Source organism: Hippocampus guttulatus, chromosome 8, assembly GCF_054856545.1.
Source record: "Hippocampus guttulatus isolate MCC_2025c chromosome 8, RoL_Hgut_1.0, whole genome shotgun sequence".
NCBI lineage: Eukaryota > Metazoa > Chordata > Actinopteri > Syngnathiformes > Syngnathidae > Hippocampus > Hippocampus guttulatus.
In genome coordinates, this window is record NC_141268.1 from 15,799,382 (window position 1) to 15,822,664 (window position 23,283).

The 23,283-nt window shown below is 42.7% G+C and overlaps 4 protein-coding genes across 7 annotated transcripts; 3 read left to right on the forward strand and 1 right to left on the reverse strand.

Annotated features, from left to right (window-relative positions):
* Nucleotides 1-1,359: 1,359 nt before the first annotated feature.
* LOC147201433 (SUZ RNA-binding domain-containing-like) lies at nt 1,360-4,540 on the reverse strand. Its single transcript, XM_086118564.1, has 4 exons — nt 4,235-4,540; nt 2,985-3,034; nt 2,616-2,876; nt 1,360-2,539 (listed from the first exon to the last, which is right to left on the reverse strand). The coding sequence occupies exons 1-4, from the start codon at nt 4,283-4,285 to the stop codon at nt 2,431-2,433; spliced, it is 471 nt and encodes a 156-aa protein (XP_085974690.1). The 5' UTR covers nt 4,286-4,540; the 3' UTR covers nt 1,360-2,430.
* Nucleotides 4,541-5,724: 1,184 nt separating this feature from the next.
* Nucleotides 5,725-12,604, forward strand: fbxo42 (F-box protein 42). The gene is made up of 10 exons (XM_086118707.1): nt 5,725-5,997; nt 7,275-7,554; nt 7,672-7,788; nt 8,326-8,460; nt 9,359-9,512; nt 9,593-9,703; nt 9,812-9,908; nt 10,062-10,118; nt 10,657-10,773; nt 11,073-12,604. The coding sequence occupies exons 2-10, from the start codon at nt 7,281-7,283 to the stop codon at nt 12,123-12,125; spliced, it is 2,115 nt and encodes a 704-aa protein (XP_085974833.1). The 5' UTR covers nt 5,725-5,997; nt 7,275-7,280; the 3' UTR covers nt 12,126-12,604.
* A 535-nt stretch (nt 12,605-13,139) lies between these two features.
* slc25a34 (solute carrier family 25 member 34) lies at nt 13,140-19,944 on the forward strand. 3 transcript variants are annotated; one of them, XM_086118369.1, is made up of 7 exons: nt 13,140-13,280; nt 14,099-14,177; nt 14,299-14,747; nt 16,671-16,736; nt 17,269-17,421; nt 17,511-17,648; nt 18,456-19,944. In XM_086118369.1, exons 3-7 carry the CDS (start codon nt 14,328-14,330, stop codon nt 18,642-18,644), a joined length of 966 nt encoding a protein of 321 aa, XP_085974495.1. In that variant the 5' UTR covers nt 13,140-13,280; nt 14,099-14,177; nt 14,299-14,327; the 3' UTR covers nt 18,645-19,944. The 3 variants fall into 3 exon arrangements, with proteins under 3 accessions (XP_085974495.1, XP_085974496.1, XP_085974497.1); XM_086118370.1 differs by having other exon boundaries at nt 14,099-14,148; XM_086118371.1 differs by lacking the exon at nt 14,099-14,177 and having other exon boundaries at nt 13,166-13,280.
* Nucleotides 19,945-20,095: 151 nt separating this feature from the next.
* LOC147201436 (transmembrane protein 82-like) lies at nt 20,096-22,741 on the forward strand. Of its 2 annotated transcripts, none has more exons than XM_086118367.1 (6): nt 20,096-20,306; nt 20,397-20,469; nt 21,003-21,189; nt 21,270-21,687; nt 22,172-22,356; nt 22,476-22,741. In XM_086118367.1, exons 1-6 carry the CDS (start codon nt 20,234-20,236, stop codon nt 22,677-22,679), a joined length of 1,140 nt encoding a protein of 379 aa, XP_085974493.1. In that variant the 5' UTR covers nt 20,096-20,233; the 3' UTR covers nt 22,680-22,741. The 2 variants fall into 2 exon arrangements, with proteins under 2 accessions (XP_085974493.1, XP_085974494.1); XM_086118368.1 differs by having other exon boundaries at nt 22,172-22,360; nt 22,476-22,572.
* Nucleotides 22,742-23,283: the final 542 nt, after the last annotated feature.

The following is a 23,283-nucleotide window of genomic DNA, read 5'->3' on the forward strand; positions in this document are numbered from 1 at the left end:
GAATAAAATAATTCCATTTACAATACATAAACATCTGTCAAATCAGCAATGTAGGACTGAATCTGTGAAGTCATCGTATTACAGTCTCTTATGGGATGATGCGCACCTCACATGAATACAAACTTCCACCTAAGGAACAAATTAATTCACATTAAAAAACAAACAAGACGTTTTATTTTATTGTATGTTTATTAAAGGGATTTTCTTTTCCCATCAGCGTTTTCAGGATTCTAAATATGACATCTAGGAAGCCTCACACTACTGACGCCGTGATAGAACAGAACTGAGCTTCATGAGAAAACAATCACAAAATGTTTATGACAGATGCAGATAATGTGAGCACTACTTTAACATCAAAATTTCATTTTATTGATTGGCTTCCCATTTGTAACAATGACTGAATCTAATCTTTTCAGAATGTATCAGGAGTACCCACATTTGTACCTTATTCAAAGATGAACTGAACAAGTTTCCAAGCAAGCAATAGTGCCAACTCAATGACATTGCAGCAAAGATGCAATTCTGGGTTTTGAAAATGAATACGCTACCTTGAGTTTTGCGATAGCAAGAGCTTTAGTAGCATATGGTATGACCGTTTCCAAGTTTAAATGCGACCGCCGCGCAGAACAGAAATCTGATGAGTACCATGCATACGGGAAGAGGCTGTTCCATTCGCAGGGAGATAGAGAATAACAAATCAAATATTAAAATTGAGACATAAACTCAAGTACATAACAGATTGCTCCTACTTGTCTTTTGTGAAAAAATATGCTCATTGCACCTAAATGACTTCTAAGCGAGGTAATAATCTTAAGACTTAGAAAATGTACAACAAATTTAACCTTTTGACTTGAAGTGAATAATTTTAATATTCCAGCATTAAGTTCTTTTCATTTTAGTGTGATATTTATTTCATGAATCATGGCCTCATTTGTATGATATTGAGAATATAATTGTGAGCTAATTTTTTTGATGGTTTATCAAGACAATAAAACATACGATTTCATCAGTTCTTTTAAAAGTACCGGTAAATAATTGTAGTGGATAGTATGATTATGGAGAGCTTCTTAAGACTTGTTGGAAGCAGTTGCATTGTTTTTTTTCTATTTGCCTAAAACTTATGCTACATTCATGAGTGCAATGAACATCAGTTGAAGAAGCATGTTGGTCATTTCGCATTTAAGGCGTAAATGGGTCAAACGTTTAAAAACAATGTTCTGAACGGCTATAGCTGATTTGAACATTTTCATGATTTGCAAACCTTTGTTGGAGGGGTTGTGGAGATCTGGCAATAGTGTATAAATGTGAGAAAAGAACCATAGAAATACAAAATAGTTAAATTTGACTATAATCCAAAAGTCAGACAGAATTCCTGATTTTAATATCACATCATCGTGGACACTCCTCCTTTGTATATCAATCATTGGCCATCAATCAATGTTAATGGCAGTGTCTGTGAATGCTGCAGTCTTTGGCTTACATTGACCAACTCGCTGCAGATCAAGCAAACCAATGGACATCAGTTTTGCTAATACAAGTCATAAACAAGTTGGACTTTTTCTAAGCCTCTACAATTCGATGTGGTAATTCATAGAAATATTCAAATAAAGTATAATCAAGTGTGTATTGAATTTCTTGACAACAACAACAAAAAAAACGGATTCAGTTTCAAGAATTCAAAATAAAATAACATTTGAACTAAAGTACAATACAGACAATGGGCCGAAAACAAAATTAGGAGGGGATACACTTGTTATTGCTTCAATAATGAAACCTTTGAATATTTTGTCTGGGTGACCAATGGGCAGTTACTCCCACCCCATGGAGGACTGTGGACTGCTTTGACTTCCTTCAGTATTAAAACACAAAAAACAAAGTGCGCGATGAAGGGCGAAACCAGGTTGACTTTCTGTCCAGTGCCTAATACCAGAGTTACTTAAATGAAAATACTTAACCGCCTGTACCCGTCTTACCGGAGAGCACGCAGCCATGCCCGTTTCAACTTCCCAGGGAAGGGCCAGCTCATTCGTTCACGTTTGCAGGGGTTGTTCCGAGACTGACTTAAATCACCTTGAAGGGACTGACATCGGCTAGCCTGACACTCGCCTGCGAAGGAGTGAGAGGCAAAGGGCACCTCATGGTATAGCAAAGTATCACAGTGATCAGGGATGGTAGGCAAAAGCCTCCTTATAGCGTAGAAGAGCCGAGGGTGTAGCTAATCTCTGCCAGTCCCTCCTATTCTTCCACATAGGTAAAAGGCAAGGCGGATGGCAAAGACCGCGCCAGTAAATTGGGTAGAGAGAGGGTGGACGAGTGCATTATTATCTTCATGTTTCAAATGTTCACACACACCACTCTGCTCTTGATACCGCACACCCTTTCACTGCTCTCGGGAACACGTTTGACCCATTAAAAGCAGGAGGCTGTGGTTTATCTGCCAAGTCGGAAGCCTGAAGTGCCATCAGGCCCGCTTGGCTGGCGGATCACATGACTGTTGTGACGAGCTGGTTCTGATGGTTGCGCAGTCATACGAACTGGCCTTGAGAAAAGAAGAGAACCTAGTGAATAATTGTGGCAAGAACAAAATTGTCAGTTCTTTTGCTGAAAAGGCTTACCTGTCTTGGCCTGGATTCTCCTGAGGTGTATCATCTGATGAAGCACTACCCAGAATCCTCCGACGAGCCTCCGCGTACTCCGCCTCCCGCTGCGCCAAAGACTTCATCTGCTGGGAAGGTCGAGACGAGGAGGCAGGATTTCCTGCAGTACCATTATTTGACGGACGCTTTAAAATTCTAATTTGTGGGGGTGGTGCTGCAGGAAGAGAGTCATCCTGGATTACAATCGCAGTTCTCACAGGTGAATTTGAACTGGACTTCCTGCACAGATAGCAAGGTTTCCAATAAAACAATATTAATATTGATATTTAAAATCAATTTAAATGTATTTTATTTAATTTATTTGCAAGTATTAATTACTGCGCTTACTTTGTCTGCTGGTTTATTTTCAGCTTTGCTTCAAGTCTTCTCTCAATTTCCTAAAGAGATACAGTACATGCATTTTTTTGAACATATGTGGCATATGTAAGAAATACTTTCAGACATCATGACAGAAATGTAAATCAAACTTGACTCAAAAGAGGTTAACACTTCATTGGAATGTGCAATGTAATTTCTTATTCTTGAACGGACATTAGAACTATAACAACCCCAATACAATTGTGCTTGTTTATGCAGCACTGTGCAAATGTCATAGACCATTACTAGGCTTATTGTTGTAACAAAATAATGGTGATCTGGGTTTTTGGTTCCAATAAAACCATGTAGCCTGATAACTGACAAACAAATGACCCCCCCACCCCGACATTAAAAAAAGATTATTTGTATTTTTGTATTTATCTATTTATTTACTATCTGCACTCTACTTATTGGCCTTGTTGCAAATGAAGTTTATGACATTCCTTAAACAACGCATCCAATGACGGCATTGAACATGGTGTTGAACAAGTGTATAAAATACGGTGCAATGCTAAATTGTTGACAAGTATTGTCATCGAGGGTTAACTTGGTAAGGGCAACCCCAAAGTGTGTAATGCGTTGCCTCCACTTCGGCAAGACAATTGGCTATTATTTTAAAATTGGTGGAGAGATTGTTGTACCCAGGACTCCTGAGGCAAGAAAAACAAAAGCTGGAAACATTCAATTGCGTGGGCACATTACAGGAAGCATCCATCTTGGATTTCCGACTCAACGGGAACCACGGAAGTGACGTCACCCCTAGCTCCACGGGGCTCATGACAAAAATGATCAAATTCTCCCAAAACTACGAACTCGTATATACGTATACAGTCATAAAGTACCCAGTAATAACAAATACTCTAAGATTAAATGAAGAAAACTTGACATGACAAGTTATAGCCACATCATCATGACGTTCCATTGCAGCCCTTATTTCCGCAAAGTGTATCTCTTCATGAAAAGGTTATTTTTGCACAAAGCAAACTGGAACTGAAAAGCATACACTAAAAAAAAATCACGATTGTGCTGGTGGAATATTACATTTCCTTTTGACTCAGGTAGTCGCAAGACAGCAAGGCCTGTTAGGGAGTCACGGGCTGGTTATTTATAACGCACGATTTTGACCGAACCAAATTTATCCGGACGCTACATTATCACCGGAACTTAATACATTCACATCAAGCTTAACGAGACAAAGTTGCTCGACATGTGTTTCTTACCCCGCTGTCTGCCGCTTCCTCCCAGCTCTCTGCAACCTCTTCATCCTCCATTTTAACAACTCACAACCGTCCAGCTTTGGCTTCCCCACACCAGCTAACTGCTGCTTCGCATCCGCGCAGTGTGGTTCCGGGGCGGGTAAGGCTCAGTAGCAGCGTCTAATCGCAACAACCGAGATTTCTGACGACGTTAAGAAGGGCACGGACTTCACGGGACTCCCAAACTGTTTTTATTTGGCCAGCGATCGTAATGCTAAACTGAAGCAAGGAACCCTTCCTGGTTACGGTCCTGCCTCGGCTCTTACTATGTTTGGCGTCACGTCCACTCGGCATTGTTCTCGCAAGCACCTCTCACACCTAACTCTCCATAATGTGGTTGCAAACAGACATAACAAAGATTTATTGCATTTATTTGTTAAAAAAAGAAGCAGAGTGATGGCATGGACGGTATCAATAACTTTGCCAACACTACAATTGTTAGTTAGTGGGTTTTTTTGCTCAAGATTCGTTTCATTCAGATTTTTAAATAGACTTGTGGAGTCAAACACATCGCAGAGGTTAACGGAGAAGAAGTTCTAAGGGTGACAAATGTTATGACAGGCACTGGTGGAAATGGTACTGGAACGTACATTTGTGTCACTATGAGGAAATAACCACCGGCTTTGAACGCAACATCTCAGTCATCGAAACTGCAGCCCGGAGTTGTCTCTGCCTGCAGAGTCCAGTCTTTTTATAAACCAAGGCCTAATTACTCTACCCCAAAGAAGGCCAATGTGCAGCAGATAAGATTTGTTTTGGAAAACGTTCTAGCCTCGAGACTTAAGATTTTGACTATCGCTCATAATAATAATATTAACATTCAAATTCCACTAAATGCAGTCCACAGCAATAGCCCTCTTGGAAGTACAATCGCCTCCAAAAGTATTGAACGGCAAAGTCATTGCCTTTGTTTTTGTTGTATCCTGTAAACCTTTGGGTTTCCAATCAAAAGATGAATATCACACAAAAGTTCAGAATTCCAGCTTTTATTTCATGGTATTTACATCTAGATGTGTTAAACATCTCAGGACAGAGCACCTTTTGTTTGAAGCTACCCACTTTTCAAGTAAGCACATTATTGGAACCGACATTTTAAAATGAACTTTAAGGGAATAACATTTAATGTTTGGTGCCATTAACTCTTACTTACATAACTCCCCTCACCAATATTTTAAAAAGTTATGGGGGAGTTTTATTTTTGGGGGGGGGCACACTGGAAGAGTCACTGAAAGCCACAACCTCTTTGCTTTCCCGCCACCTGTTATAATATTTCCCAAGAATGGACAGTTGGGCTGAAAGTACTGAAACGTCGAACAGTTGGAGACAATTAGAGAAGGTGACATTACGTTCAGTTTTTATGTTAAAGTGCTTTTTTTAGACTGCTCTCGAAAAAAGTAGGGTTAAGTTCAAAATAATTCAGCGAAATGGGTGGTACTTCACTGTACTGTGCTGTACTGTACTGTACTGTACTGTACTCAGAGCTGCCTCGGACCACCCCCAACCAGCGGACCCTCCCAGCCAGTGGAGCGGACCCGTGGCTGTTGCTGCTGCTCCTGCTGCCGCCGCCGCCGGAGTGTCGCTGCGCGCACAGTTGCTACTGCCGAGGACGCTGATGGTACATGGGAGATGGCGACCGCTCGGAGGCTGCTGAGGACACGCCGGAGCTGATACTCGGGGACAAGCGAAGCTTTAAAACACAGTCACGGAAGAGCACGTCTTAAACGACGGTACTGTCGAAGCTCCCGCCGTAGAAAGGCCTGAAAGTGACAGCGTCATTCACTAGAAAGCCTGACCAAAAGATGTGTCCTGTAGGAGCAGCTAATTATCGTAGATTCTCTCGAAGCTAACGTTAGCGCAGATTATCAACTGTGCACAAACAATTTAGCACCCGTTTTCTAATGTAACTGAGACTGTTGAGTAGTTGGAACATTGCACCATGAAGTGATTGCAAGGTTTTTAATTTACTTGTTGGTTGTGTCTTGAATGAAAACGCTGTCGTACCTTTGACTATCCAAACAGTCCTAGGCGTTAGCCAAGCTGCTAGTGTTAACGTTAGCCAGCTCTAGTCGGCGTGAGCATAACACCCAGTGGAACGAGCGTTAAAACACATGATTTGAAAGACATTCTCCAAAATGCTGCTTTTGAACGTCCTCGGTAGTCGCCGATCATGCCGGTCGCTTTGCTTTATTTGCCCTAAACGGGAGTACCACAGCATACCCGTTATGATGCGATGGCTAAGGTAGAGTGTTGTTGCTCACGACATAGTGGGATGGATGTTTTTGGGGGGGTCTAGTTCGGCGAAGGGGACCACCCGTCTCAAACAATAATGAAAACAATTAAAACCGGCGCATGTCCAAGGGGTAAAGAGAACCGTGTTCAAATCTCAAGCTAGTTACTGTTAGTGGGTTCATTTGAATGGACTTGCCACAAGGTGCCTTTACATCTTACTGCAGTAGAGACCTTAAAATAGTAAACCAGATTGATAACCATAGCTAACTTCAGTAAAAGTGTTGCAAATGTAGCACATCTGCTGTCCTGTCCATAAATAATTGACATGGACACAATTCTCATCCCCTTGGCACCACAATGGAACTGAAATGTAAGAAGTTTTGCTTTAACTGCAGACTTTTAGCTTTGATTTTTCGGCCATTTACGTCTGAATATAATGTCAGTGGCGTAGGGATTATAACAGTTTGTCAAAAGATTCCAAATGCAAATATGTTTTAGTGTACCAAATGCTTTTGGTCCCTTAAAAAGTTGGAGGCACATATAAATCATTTGAATTCCTGTGTTGTTCATCAATTAAAGCTGGATGTCTGCAGTTAGAGCATATTTCAGAATATTTATGGGCATAACTTTACATTGCGTCCTATAATAATCATATACTTTATGAATCCCTGTGGGTACATATACATTTCTGACTGCATTGCAATTCCACTAGGGTATTTCTCTTAATGAACATCACGCACATGTATCAACCATTATGTGTTCTCTGTCTCAACAGACCATAATGTCCCAAACGACCAACCATGATGACAGATGCTTTGTTGCCATGGACACAGAGGACGATGGCGCAGACCCCGCTAGAATAATAGAGGCCCTTGAAGCAAAGATAGGGTCCTATCGGGAAGAAGGGGACGTGGACACTTGTGCCAAAGCTGGAGGGAGAACCATGATGGAGCTGCCAGAGGAAGTCCTTGAATACATTCTGTCCTTCCTGTCACCTTACCAGGAGCACAAAACGGCTGCACTTGTATGCAAGCAATGGTATCGCCTCATTAAAGGTAAATGCTTTTTATTTTAACGATGCAGCCTGCAAGCAAGGCCAGTTAAATGTTCAAGGAACTTCTGTTGCAAATCATTTCAAGGAACTTCTGTTGCAAATCATTTATTTTACCCAGGTGTCGCTTACCAGTGCTATCATGGTTTCATGAGAGCCGTCCAGGAAGGAAACATTCAATGGGAAAGTCGAACATATCCGTATCCAGGAACGCCGATTACGCAGCGCTTTTCACACAGTCAGTATACACACCTCCATGCATGGCAAATGGATTGCTCATCAATCAGTGTTGGATGAAACTTAACAAAACCTTTCAGCCGTTAGCCAATGTGGAACAAAATTGGCTCCGGAATGTGATTTGTCTGCATTTGATATTGGAAATAATCAATTTTGAATCAGTTCCAGTTGTTAATCGTTGTTGAAGAGTAAAGAATTAATATTAATAATAAAATATTAATCGTTAATATAACACTTAAAAAAAAACAACAAGGCTTGACTCTGATACAAATCATGATTAACGGGTATGGTGAAATATTTAGATTCCACATTGATTTTTGAATGTGAGTCAGATGAATTTCTGTCTTCTCACAAAATCCCTTGATGAAGCTCCAGACTTAAGGCTTTGTTTTCAGGAAATATAGTAGCCATCATTAAAAAAAGTTATGATTCTCCTTTGCTGAATGCTATGGTTATGCGGCGAAATATTAAAACTCTCTCTTTGCACATCTTCTTTGTTTCCGTTTCAAGTCTCTTTAAATGTCCACTATTCTTGCAGGTGCATGTTATTACGACTCAAACCAATCCATGTATGTGTTTGGGGGCTGTACCCAGAGTAGCTGCAATGCTGCCTTTAATGATTTATGGAGACTGGACTTGAACAGCAAGGAGTGGATTCGGCCTCTAGCTTCAGGTAGGACAATCAGATACATTGAAAAAAAGTTCCCATGCGAGATGAGACTGATTGCAGTTTGAAAATAAAATAGGGCAAATGAAAGAAAGGCTGTTGTCTGTGATCATAAATGAAATTTTGACACATGCTTGACCAATGGTGTTAAGTCAGTAGTCTGGAAAAACTGTACTGTACGTTTTGTCTGCTGCGTTGGGAAAAAAAAAACGGATGTTGGAATTTTAATGATTTACACACATCAAGCAATTGATCGCCTTCACAGATTGCGCGATTGAAATCAGGCGCTTTTGTCTGTGGCTCACAAGTCTTACTTTCTCCTTTGTAACCAGCGGAAAGAATAGAAAAACGGGTTCATGTGATGTTTTTCAATGACCATGCAATAACAGTGTGTTTCTAAATACATTATGCATGATTGAAGAACGGGGTTGGAGGTATGCTTAAACTGTGCTTAATGACGCACTTGGGTCCTGACATGACTTGCGACATTGAAATTGGCCGTCTTTATTCACATCAGCGGTGCAATAGTAAGACACTAAGGTGTAATTACGTGGCCCATTTCTACCACTACAGCATGCAATTAGCGATGCTTACACTCCCAAAAAAATTGATCTTCCCTGGATGCCGTAATTCACTAAACACATCTGTGTAATTTAAATTCCTAAGTGTTATGTATTCTGTTATTCGGGCTGCCATACTACATTGGAATGTAAAGCATTTGGGGTGTATAACTTGAAGGATGTAGTTGCTCAAGTGCCCGTCATGGAATTTGAGCCACAGGCTGAATAACTTGTGCAGTCGTGTTTGGTTAACAGTTAACAATCTCCTCCCGTGTCTTTGTTATCTGGACCCACACGCCAAATCGGAAGATACGTTGAATTCATCAATGCTCTCTTCTCTCCAGGCTCATATCCATCACCGAAAGCTGGAGCAACTCTGGTGATGCATAAAGATCTCTTAGTGCTCTTTGGAGGCTGGACGAGACCAAGTCCATACCCATTGCACCAACCAGAGAGATTTTTTGATGAAATCCACACCTACTCCCCTTCAAAGAACTGGTGAGGGGGAAGAAATTGACTGTGTGGACTATTTTATATTTCTTCTTTTATTTACAGCCTATCTATTCCTTCTGTCCTAGGTGGAACTGCATTGTGACAACACAAGGCCCGCCGCCCATGGCTGGCCACTCTTCATCTGTAATTGGAAGTGTCATGGTGGTGTTTGGAGGCTCATTAGGAGCACGGCAAATGTATGATTCTTATCCTGGATTTATTTATTGCGTCGTACAATACAAAGCATATATTTTACGTTTTTACATCTAATTGTGTGGCTCTTAACTTCTGTTTGTTCTCACCAGGAGTAATGAGGTGTGGGTTTTGGATCTGGAACAGTGGTCCTGGTCTAAACCAGCTATATCTGGCCCGTGCCCCCACCCACGAGGTGGGCAGTCACAGGTAGGAGAACCATACCTAATTAATGTTTTTTTTTATTGTTGTTCTTTTTTTTTTTTTTTTTTTTTTTTTTTTTAAAGACAGTAGTTTGTTGACTCATTGAAAGTAGTATTGTCGGCAATGCAAATTATTTCTGACTTGGTGTTTTCCCGACAGATTGTGATTGATGATCACACGCTGCTCATCTTGGGAGGTTGTGGAGGTCCCAATGCTGTAAGTGTAATGCAGTTGCAATTTGGCCACTTGTCATTTTTCCATCCAGAAGCTATTATGATTTAATATTTTAAATTACTGTCCGGGCGGCCCGGTAGTCCAGTGGTTAGCACGTCGGCTTCACAGTGCAGAGGTACCGGGTTCAATTCCAGCTCCGGCCTCCCTGTGTGGAGTTTGCATGTTCTCCCCGGGCCTGCGTGGGTTTTCTCCGGGTGCTCCGGTTTCCTCCCACGTTCCAAAAACATGCATGGCAGGCTGTTTGAACACTCTAAATTGTCCCTAGGTGTGAGTGTGCGCGTGCATGGTTGTTCGTCTCTGTGTGCCCTGCGATTGGCTGGCAACTGGTTCAGGGTGTCCCCCGCCTACTGCCCGAAGACGGCTGGGATAGGCTCCAGCACCCCCCGCGACCCTAGTGAGGATTAAGCGGTTCGGAAAATGGATGGATGGAATTACTGTCCAATAATGATGGAAATGATATCCATTGGGGGTGTTTGCAACCTCACACATCGAGTTACCTGCGTGTTACCATATGTTAAAGCTCCTCAAGGATGCCTGGCTGCTTCATATAGACGCACCCACCTGGAGGTGGCAGCAGCTGCAGGTGGAAAACGAGGACCATGGTGCCCCAGAGCTTTGGTGCCACCCAGCTTGCAGAGTAATTCTTGCTAATTAATATTGATGTTCATGCAGTTTTTCCCCGGCTATATCATTGCTCACCACCCCACTAAATTGCTTTTTTGAATAATTGTTCTTTATGGATTTTTATAACTATTGTAATGATCTAGCATGTGGGAAATGAGAGCCATAGTCTTTTTTTTCTGTCTGATGGTATTTGTATCTAAGATTGTTACCTATTTTGGGTGGGTCTGCATTGTGCATACAGCGATGAATGGGGGTTCACTGAAATTCTCAATAAAAATGGTTCTCATGTGTGTTGTTCAACTCTCCCTCTAGGTGGGCCAGTGTGTGGTGGTCTTCTCACAGGCTCCTTCCGGCCGCGCACCACTCAGCCCAAGTCTTAACTCTCGGCCCTCCCCCATAAGTGCCATACCCTCCCCTCTGGGTCCGGACCCACCTTCTTTGCGCTCTCAGTCTCCCGTGCGCAGCGGTGCGGCCGGCGTCGTTCTCGGCGCTGTCGAAGAGGCTCCGTGCGTGAACGGCCGATGGGGCACACTGAGGCCCCGACCTTCAGCCCGAGGAAGTGCCAGAGACGGTAGCCCGTCCTCTTCCCAGCATCCGTCTCCTTTACAATGTCCCGACAGCCCCCCTCTGGCTCCGCATCCGCCATTACTGAATGGCTCCTCCCCTTCGCCGCGGACCAGTCCGGCACAGGCTGCTTCCCCGCCTCTTCGCCCCCATCCGCCTGCCTCGACAGACTACAGCTGGGAGGCCACACACCATCCCGAAGTGCCCAGCACTAACGGCCTGCACACACCTCCTGCGGGTTCCCCGCGCACTCCACCGGGAGCGGTGTCCCCCGCTGCCTTACGACGAGGCCTGGAGGCAGTCAAAAACACATCTTCCTCATCTTTACCCTCTTCGTTATCGTCACCTTCCCTTCAAACGCAGGGAGTTCCTCTTGGAGGAGGAAGTGGCGGAGCAGGAGCGTGCCCCTCCGGTACTCCCCCGGCTTCCTCCTCCAGCCCCCCGCAGGTTGTAGGAGCAGACGGACATGCTATCCCGCCGATTGCCCGGCGCCTCGGCCACCATCCTCCCCAGAGTCTGAACGTAGGTAAACCTCTGTATCAGTCGGTCTGTATCAATTGCAAGCCAATGCAGATGTACGTGTTGGATGTGTCACGTGCAAAAGCTGCTGGCACCGTTGCTTGGAGAGTTTATGGAAACGGGACCCCAGCTGCGGTTACGGGGCCACCAGAGACCAGCCTCCACACTGTAGTTCAAGGGAGGGGGGAGCTTATTATATTCGGGGGCCTCATGGACAAGAAACAGAATGTCAAGTACTACCCTAAAACAAACGCCTTGTACTTTGTCCGTGCAAAGAGGTAATAATGGAGGTCAACGCCAGGGTTGGGAGTACAGGGGTTCAGCCCGTGACCACACAAGGGAACTAACACTTTAGGCCTTTTTTCTGGTGGAAGAATTGATTATCGGGCTATCAGATGTTCCACTTCACAATTTCTTCCCTCCTGGCTTCTGCAAAATCTTAGCCACACTTGGATTAAAAATGACTGCGGACAGGTCGTTTTTGACTGCATTGATCCTACATAACATTATTAGCTCCTGTTAGGCTGATCAACCAGAGCATAACATTTCCACTTTTGTCGTCTTCTGAACTTTTAATGGAGGATGCTGTTGACAGAAATGTGTGACGACCTTGCATTTGGCATCAATCTTTAAGCCTGCAATGTTTACATTGAAAACTGTATGTATGTGTATGCTCGCGTTTCTGCACAGTGGTGGTCAAAAGTTGTGAGAGATGTGGCACTATACTATAAATTTAGTAAACAATAAAGGCCTCGACGTCTCCTGTTTGTCCCTGTCTGCTATGTTTAAGCACAGATCTTTTTTTTTGTTTAAGTGGGAAATGCCTCTCCCATTTCTTTGCATAAACCATGTTCAGATTATGTTGTCAAAGGGCAGTGTCCAAATACTGCTTGGATGGTCAATCAGTGCATTGCATCCTTGTGAATGTACGTCCTCTAGCGGCTCCGGAAAATAACACCACCATTAATAATTGACTTTTTTGTTGTTGTTGTTTGCAGTGCACTTAGAGTTTCAGAAATTGCCCATATTTTTGATTTATAGATATCATTGCAGTACAGAATTGCGCCCATTGATAATGAAATTGTTTACACAATCTTATGTAAGGCTGACCTAGATTCAGGAGCAGTGTTCTACCCGGTTCACCCGAGACTCTACTCGGCCCCCCAACTCTAATTAACGGTGACCTTCAACCCACAGAACTTCCAATTGTCAGACCGTGCGAGCCTCTTGATTGGTGGAGATTCGCAAACTGGTGAGGTGGCAGTATGAGCAGCGTGCCTATTGGCCGCCGCCTGGTCGGTGGGCGGAGTCATTGACAATGAATGCGCTCCGGACACATGTTTACATTGAGAGAAGGGAAGAATGGAGCCGGACATGATCCCCTAACACTCAACATAAGTCAGACTGAAGTTCATGCGAAGAGCGACACTTTGTCATGTGAGTGTAATTCATTCATCCGTTTGTTCACTAGTTTGAATAACTTTGACCACATCATCACTGTTGTGTGTTTACTGCTAGTGTCATTCATCGCTTTAAATGAGCGGACTCAAAAATATTTTTTCAAGCGGTCAGGGCAGCAACTTGCATATAATGCACGAACTTCAAACAGGACAGCTTTCTGTGTAATTTTCAGCAATGAAACATTTCGTCATGCATGGGCCGTTTTTTTTTTTGTTTATTTGAATGCCTTTGACCGTATCAGCACAGTTGATGCTTACATGGGCTTGAAATGATTTTGGACTGATTTGCTAAAGTGTTTTTATGGGATTCAATATGCATGCAAGCAACTAGAACTCCACTGTCCACTTTGAACAAAACAAAACTTTTCAATGTCATTCTGCACTAAATCATTTAATCGTCTGGTGTCAGAAACTTTGGTTGAACCTAAGGCCTTTTTTCCATATCTGTCGATCATTTTAAGTGCCCTTCTAAAGCAAATCATATTCTGTATGTCTATTCATGTTTTTTTTTTACTAAAACATGTCGCAAAATTACACGTTGTCTTCATTTTTGATATATGTGAAGTAAAGTGAGCATTTAAAGTAATTCAACAATAGTTGAACAAACTCTATTTTCATTGACTTCTGATTTAAAGACTACCGGTAATTATGGAGCCACCAATTTATTGAGTATCTAATAATAGGGTGAGATAATTATGGTTTTATATGGATTCACAGTTATAAGAACACACTGAGGCAAATCATGACTAAAAGCCCTGAGTTGGACATTAAAAGCAACCCATTGTCTTGTTGCAGACGATGCCTCCCTTGATAGCAGAAAAGGGAGCCGTTTACGCAGCAGTGTGGTATGTGACATGTCAGACATGCAAAAAAGGTTGATAACATTTCCTTCTGGCTTTCCTGTTCCATTCAAGTGACTTATTGACGAAGACAATTTTCATGTCAAAGGGCAAAGTGTGACAATCCTCTGAGACATGACAAGTGATCTCCTGCAGGTTTCCTAACAGTTTAGTAGCCTTTCCACATGATGGCGTCCACGGCGTCACCTGTGCCCCGTGCCATTTTCGCCCCCTCACCAACCCCACCTCTGGACTTCGCCCTGGGTGCCCTGGCCTGCTGCGCTGCCTGTGTCTTCACCAACCCTTTAGAAGTGGTCAAGACTCGACTGCAGCTTCAAGGAGAGCTGCGTGCACGGGGCACCTACCAGAGGCACTACCGTGGGGTCCTCCAGGCCCTTTGGGTGGTGGGCCGCACAGATGGGCTCCGGGGCCTTCAGAAGGGGCTTTCCGTCGGCTTGATCTACCAAGGAGCGATGAACGGCGTGAGGCTGGGCTGTTTTTCCTACTGTGAAGCTCGAGGCATCACGTCATACCATGGAGGAAGTGTCCTATCAGGGGCGGGGGCCGGGGCGCTTGGGGCATTCATTGCCTCCCCTGCCTACCTGGTAAGCGAGGAAACTTTATTTCCCTATTCGCATACTGTACAAGATGTCGGTCATTGTGTCGTTGTGCTGCTCTGTGTGGAAACATGACCCCAAGTAGGTCGCTGAATCCCAACCTGATGAGATTGCACATTTGTCCTCATATGTTTCACAGATGCAACAAGTCAATGAATTGCCAAAGGTCAGGTCAGCCAAGATAATTTTAAAAAAAACACTTATGTGACACAATGATGTGCTTAAAATCCTTTTTTTTGGGACAATTATCTAACAAGTGAATCCTCTCAATGCTTTTACTGTAATTGGTAAGAACATTCAGCAATATCGAATATAGTTGACCATTTTGAGCTCTTTAATCCTCACATCGCCGTGATGAGAAGTAACACTCGTGTAGCTTTCCAGTTCGCTTCCTCCTCGGCTGACACTGACAGTGGCGTTACATTTTTAAGTGTGTGAATTTAGATACAAACAATCATTTAAATGGATGAAAGCTTGAGAATAGAAACCCAAAAGTGACTCCGTAATGAGACATGTATCTACGAAGCAGAACCTTCTTTGGATCCAGTGCAATTCCATACACCTCAGGTATTTAAATGACATAAATATTTTTCAAATGTTTTTGTATTTACAGTGTTGTGTCAGTGCTGGCTTCTCATCCTTGTTGAATTGGATGGATTTCCTGCAGCAGTATCACAAGCCAGAACAGTTTTGACCATATCAAACCAAAGTGATGTTAGGTAGCCAGAATAGAATACAAATAGAATAGTAAACTGTTAACACACTTTCTACAATGGAATATAATACAACTGCTTCCACAAAGATTCTAAACCTTTGACAGTGAGTGTTACCATGGAAGATGACATGTCTTCTGCGACACGAGAAGACGCGTCATGCAGGAGGCTTCAGGGTACTCTCCGCGCAAACTGATCATACTTCCTCAACAGATTATGTAATGGTGTTTATTCAGGAACAGGAAAGAGGAGTTCATCCACAGAGGCGAACAAAACATCGTGAACCAAACTGGGTCAAATGTGAATGAAGATGAATATGTGCAACTGATAAAAAGACAAACAAAAAAATGACATCATTATTAAGTATCAGAACAAGTTATACTCTCAGTCAGCACAAATGTTGACTGATCCATGCGCACCAAATCCAGCAGACACTTAAACAGCTTCTTCCCTCTAGCCATTAACTCCCTAAACAGTCACTGACGTAGTCACTCTTCTTGTACAACAAATACTGCTACTGGTCACTCTAAAATGGTTCAATGATTTTCTGCACCAACTGTACAAACTGTCATAGTATTGTATTCTACCACTGATCACTTTAGCTCTGCTTGATACTTTGCACATTGTCTCACAGTTGTCACTGGGTGGTACCACCGCACTACGGTTCACTTACATTACGAAATGTCCTTCCATACCTATTTGTCATGTCCTTGCTTACGATGATACTAATGCAGCGTGTTATACCGGAGACAAATTCCTTGTGTGTTCTACATACTTGGCCAATAAAGATGATTCTGATTCTGATGTTGACAAGAAGACATTCATCAGAATCAGAATCATCTTAAAGTTTGAAGAGTCAATGTAAAATATGAACAAAATTTATACAATTTTTGATGTTTAGCCTGCTTCAGAAATTCTGCAATTTGCTCAGGAATGTCAAGAAGTAATTAGAGATGCTTAATTCAAAGAGGTATTTACTATTGAATGCTCACTAAGACAAGAAACAATATGAATCACAAACATGGCAAATGCCCAAACTTTTGACCACAGCTGTCTTACCTCGCTTACCTATCAAGAGCTAGATAACTATGTTTGATATTTGATTGTCCTCTCAATTCGTAAAATACAGTGATACTACCTTAATGTGAATCTGTTTTTAAAAGTGAATAAAGGCCGATATTTTCTGTCTCCTTTGTAGGTGAAGACACATCTGCAGGCTCAAACAGTAGAAGCCATCGCGGTGGGCCATCAGCATAACCATGTGGTATGACCAACATATTCAAGTATCTCATTCCACTGTGTTTCACTCGCCAGATTTGCATGCAGCCTCATGTTCTTATTCGAAATGGTACTCCTGTACATGTAGACGGACAATATAACAATACTCACAGGCATGAATTCTTTATCCTCTGTGAAAAATGACTCTTATTACAGCAGCCTACTGCGTCGCTTTTGGTACTGTAGTTGTGAAACGGTTCTTCATTTGCACTCATATTTGTAAAGACTGAAGATGCTTTTTTCATGAGGTCGCATGATGTGATTGCGGTTAGAATGTCCGCATCATAGTTAGGAACTCTTGGTTGGAACCTCTCGGTGTTGCGTTTGCATGTACTCCCTTGCTTGCGTGAGTTTTCTCCTGGGTCCTTCCACCCATATCTCAAAATATGCTTCTTAGTCCAGCTGGACTTTAACTTGTCCGTGGATATGAGTGTGAGAACGCCAATCACTGTGTTTGATTTTAGATGATGGAATGTGCGTCCTTATCACCTATTGTGTGACTTTTTCTTTCATTCCAGGGTGTGTCTGATGCCTTTGTTACCATCTATAGGAAAGAGGGTTTAATTGGACTCTGGAGGGGCGTGAACGGGGCCGTGCCCCGCGTCATGGTTGGTTCAGCTGCTCAACTGGCAACCTTCACCTCGGCCAAGGAATGGGTGTTACATTCCCAGGTGCAGTAGTCGCAGCTATAAACAGCTGCCATTTTCAGATGCACGTCAGTGAGCACCTGCTGCAAACCTTTCCCATTTCGTCTTTGCAGTGGTTCAGTCCTGGAGCCAACTGGCTTGTGGCTTTAATCGCAGCCAGCATCAGCGGGGTTGCTGTGGCGATCACCATGACACCTTTTGATGTCATTAGTACGCGGCTCTACAACCAGCCAGTGGATGAGTTTCACAGGGTGGGTTCAAGGTTTGACATTTGCAGTCTAACCTCTGAGTTTAAATTTAAGCCATTCTTGGACGACGGCGTGCCTCTGATTTCTGTTAAGTCTCTTGTATTATTCTATGATTTGGATGACTATTTTTACCACCCATCCCAATTGTCAACGTCATGGAACGTGTTGACAGTCATGTTGTCAAATAGCGTGATGACATTCATGAACCGCCACTGGCTGGGATTGGCTTTAACTCACCTGTGATATAATGAGGATGACCGGTATTGGAAATGTATGGATGGACCTTGAAACTTGAGGGTTGCGCAAATTATGATGATACAGCTTTGCTGAACTCTCACATTGTAATTACTATTGTGAGTTGTTGTACAAGTTTAAAAAGAATTTAAACGCTCCATATTAGAGCACAAAATATATTGAACAAGCTCATGCACAGCTATAACTTTGATGTGTGACACATTGGTACACTTGCAGAAGAAGAGAACTTGTGATGGAGGTCCCGTTCTTCACTTTAGCATAAAGCAGTCTGACTTCCTGGTGTACACGACATTCTTCTTTCATTATTGATGTCGACTTATTGTCAGAACAGAGACATGTATACCACTTCCCACATCACAATCAAGCTCCATTTCTTGTTCTTTGGACGTCTTCAACACTTTACCATCACTGAGATACTTCTGGTGACATCGCCACAAAAAAAAAAACAACAACAATCGGTTCGACTGTATTTGTGAGATTCCACTTGCTGCACACAGATTCTGCGAAAACAAGCGTTGAGTGATGGGGTTTTTTTTCTCCCAATGTTCCTTTTAGGGACGACTCTACAATGGCTTTTCAGATTGTATGCTGAAAGTGTGCCAAGCTGAAGGACTGCTCGGTCTGTACAAAGGCATGGGCCCGGTTTTTCTGCGCTTGGCTCCACACACAGTTCTCAGCATGCTATTCTGGGATCTGATGAGGCAACAAGCCGTGAAAAACAGGCAGACCCACGGGCAGGGCTGAATCCTTCAAAATACACACAGCAAGAATAACAAGATTGTGCAAACTCTGAACTTGTAACTCCTTTACTGTAATGAAGAACAATCATCCCATGGAGATGTTACGAATGATTTACAAAGAACCACTTGACCAATGATGAGCACCTGCTGCTCGGACAAGAAGCTCCTGTCAAATGTTTGAAGTGTGATGGTTTGTTTTGTGGCCCTTGTAAACGTTAATACGTGAGCAGTAGTGGTTAAAGCAATCGCCGAATTATTCAGATGCTGACTAAATTTGGTTTTAGTGTTTATTTATTTATTTGTAGAATGGGCGTCTTTTGGTTGAAAATGACACAAAGGCGGTATAAGATATAAGTAAAGACCCTGTAAAGTAAATTCAGAAATTTGATGGGACCCAGTGACTTACCTCAGCCCCGGCAGACTTCATTCGCGTCAACTGTTATTCACTGCGTGATTATGCAGTTCCAGTAGCTAACTGGCTGTACGTGCACCATGAAAATAGTGTGTGTTCCATTAACCTGCCGTGCATGTTTTTGGAATGTGGGAGGAAGCCGGAGTACCCGGAGAAAACCCACGTAAGCACGCAGACAACATGCAAACTCCACACAGGAAGGCTGTAGCCGAAATCGAACGCCGCACCTCTGCACTGCGAGGCGGACATGCTAACCAGTCGATTACCATGCCACCTTTTTAAGCCTCATTTTATACTTTTTTCCAGCTCATCAAATTGGTCAGGGTTGTCGTCAAATTTACAAAACATACTGTATTTATTTTCACTTTACATGGATTTGAAATGTAATAAATGTTAATATATTATACTATATTTAAATGGAATAATTTTTATCCATTTTTTTAGGAAATATAATACGGTAGTTTTTGAAAGGATCTTGTTAATTGCATAATTCTAATCAAATGTAACTTCACGTCCAATATAATTACTGTATAATCAAGTAGACATTTACAACATGGGCTATGCATGTGTTGACCAGAGTATAAGTAATTGTGGAACCTTTTCACAAAAGTATAAAAATGCTACTTGAACTCAAAATTTGGCCACATTGCCTACAGCTTTGGGCTCAAGTACCTTTGTTTCTAAAACACATTGCAAAATCAAACTGTTTTAAGAAATATCAAGGTGACCTACTAACACTTGCCCTTTAGTTTGATTTGTTTTGAAAATATATCTTGTGGAGGATTTTTTTTCAACAAATGTAAGTAATTCAATGTTCAATTCATGTTTCTTTGTTTGGGAAGAAAAAAATAAGATCTGCACAACATTTTGGATTAAACATTACTTTGCGTGACACAGTCTGAGTCTCTCTGATTGCTTTCTATTGATATTCAAGCTTGTTTTATTTGAGGGGATTTTCAGCCTCTTTCATCAAGCAGTGATTACACTGACAATCACTGTTAAATCACTTTTGACCTTTGGAACTCTGTGTCAGTAGTGTTCTCGATGATCAGCAGCCACCAGGGGAGATCCACTTAATCTTTAGCCAGAGGCTTGGCTTTCGGGATTCCACCATAAACAGGCGTGGAGTTTGTCAGACTAATGTCGCCGTTGCTGTAATAATACACAAGGAAAACACAAGAATGTTTTTCCCCTTCTCTTGGATCCTGGAGATCCTTCCTATTGAATCCAATCCAATTGACTGCGTTTTTCAAGGTGAGTTGATACTGAGGGAATTGTGGGTAATTATGTCAGTCAAGTGTTTGTATGTATAAACTAGTGTGGTTTTGTCTGCGTGTTTTAAAGGTGTTGTTGCTGCATGTGGAATATCAGTGCTGTGCAGCCTGATGAGAGTGTACTACTTCACTCAAATATGCAGGTGAGGTTTTTGCTATGGAGTACAGAACATCAGGGATGTTCAAACTACTGCCTGGGGCCTTTTGGAGCCTGTGCGGGCTGGCATATACCGTACTAAAAAGAGCAATTGACATGTACGGCCCCGGTCAATGCCTGCCTTGTAGTACTTACTTTCTACACTGGGTGGCGCGGCAGGAGAACGGAAGGAATTTGTCTGATTTTCACTTCCTTGTTTTCCGCCAATCACATCATTTGGTACTTCACGTTACATTAAACGCCGATGACTTCACGTCTGAATGGAAACTGCAATGAAATCGAATAAAAAGTTCATGTACAGTTTTGGGACACCCAGTATAGAAATGATATACAAATGCTTTGAGTAACTTTCGCTAGACTGGTGAATTGGTTTTCGTGTATGAAGTAAATTTTTAAAAAGAATGTCAAAATAACCCTTGAATCATTTTTTGTAGACATTGGAGTAAAACGTTTGGACATCCCTGCTGTACATGATCAGATGCAAAAAAAGTTATTTTTCTTCTATATCTTTCTGAGCAGTGATTCTGAAACAGAGAACAAGGAGAAGACACCGTCGTCAAAAAGCCCCCTTAGCGGCCATTGGAGATCATTAGTCCACTTTTGGGCTTTGACTGGCATCCTGTCTTTGATTGGTCCACGGGTTTCTTCTCTGATAGTTCTGGAATTTTCCCTGCGAGCCGTTTCTGCATGGATATCCGCACGCCTGGTGAGTCAAGACAAAGAAGCAGATACTGTCTTCCCAGTTAAGACTACTGTAGTTTCTAATGTGCTTTTCTTTTGTCATAGGATGCTGGCGGCAGAGGCCTAGGACTTGTCCTCATCCAGAGCCACTTTTCCCTGGGTTGCAGTATCACCTGTACTCTGTACTTTCTCCATGAGGGAGCGCCGCACAGCTCCATAAGCTTGTTCCTGGCCGCAGCCTTCAGTTGGGCGCTGGCAGGCTGTTGCAATTCTCTGTGGAGTCACGTGGCCCGACTCTACCCATTGCACAGTACTGAGCGCTACTGTGGGAGGTGCATCACTCTCCTGTCCTCAGGACACACCCTGATGGCCTTTCTGCAGAGACTGGTTGTCTTGGTATTTGCCGTGGCGGTGGTGGCCTCCTTCTCCACAGTTTATGACCACTTCCTTTCCCAGAAGGAAGCGCTTAAGTTTTGGACTCCCCTCACACTTTGTTACACAATGCTGGTGGTATATAATCAAGGTGAGGCTCAGTTAGTAAGGATTTCACGCTTTCAGAATAAGGTTTTCAAACTTTTTGGCTCTCTTCAATTGAAAGTAATGCCCATATGCACCCTGAAATGTAATGGGAATTGTTTAATAGATAGCAACTGCATCCTTCCATCCACTGCCGCAAGCTGACATGCAGTGCTTCTACTACCAACATGGCTGTGAACAGAGGGGAGAAACGTTACCATTTTAGCAACTTGGTCACTAAATAAACTCAAGTTTTCCATCCACTCTGACAACTATTTTTCCAAAAAGGAACTTGCAAGTTTAAATCTTGCTATGAAACAGACAAAATGAGAAGAATCATTTTCACAATGTGTTCGAGGCTGGTGGAACGCAATCACAGAGTTCATCGTGCTAAACCAAAAATGTATACACTCCAAAAGTTGGGATTTATTGACATATTGGAGACTTTTGACCTGATATTTGTGCTTCACGTTTCCTCCCATTTTACCCAGAGGATCAACAACGTCAGATGGGCACAGACACCCTGTTGCACACTGTCGTGCTGCGCTTGGGGTCCCTGCTGGTGCTAATGCTGACAATGGGAAACTGGTCCGACGTACTCCACGTCCTCGTCACTTTCCTGGGAGAAGCCGTCTGCCTCCTGTTTTCTCAAGACCTGCTGCAGTTTGCGTTAATGGTCTGTGCGTAAAAGCTGCGATCACTACAATCTAATATTTATTGTTATTTCCCCCCTATGCATTCAAGGAAAATATAGCCAGATATCAATCCTTAATATGGACATGTCTCCTTTTATAGGAAGAAGAGGACACCAACATGACCAAATATGGACAAGGCGGGGAACCTTGCAAGACACCAACGGGATTCGTGCCGGGTGTGGGACCCGGGAGGGGGGGCAAGTCCCTGACGGGGGCCGATTGCCCAGGATCGGATCGGATCGGACAAGGCTCCAGTTACAGAAAGAGGGAGCATCCGACTAACACACCATCAAAGAGCAGATGATAATTGAAGTCTAATTCCAATACAAATCATGTTTATTATAAATGACAAGACTTATTCCCACATTATGGCGAGCTTCTCGTTTTTACTTACATCAATTATTAGGACAAAAAGTAAGTTTACTTTTGGTCCTGCTGCTATATGTGGGTCAGTCCATGCGGTATTCAAAACACCCATCCATCCAATTTCATGAGTGCTCATCCTCATTAGGATCACGAATGAGCACAACTGACTACGTGAGATATGGGAGACAATAAGGACACTCTAAAAACTGCTGAGTTGAAAGTAACCCAAATTGGGTGAAATAGCTAACCGAGCGCTGGGTCCTGGGCTATTTATAACCAGTGCATTTAGTTGAGCACGTTAGGTCAAGATTTTGATCCAACAAGTGGTAAAAACTACCCGTTGTGATGAGTTAAAACTACTGAGAAATGGTTTGCAAGGTTATCAGTATGGCTGTGTTAAAAATAATACACAATAATTTTTTTTACCAACATTTTCTAAGAAGAGCAAGCAAGTTTCCCATGTCAGGAGACACCTCAGCAATAATGATATGGTTTCCATGGGTGGGTCATTTAACCTGACTGTGACTTGAACCCCAATTTCT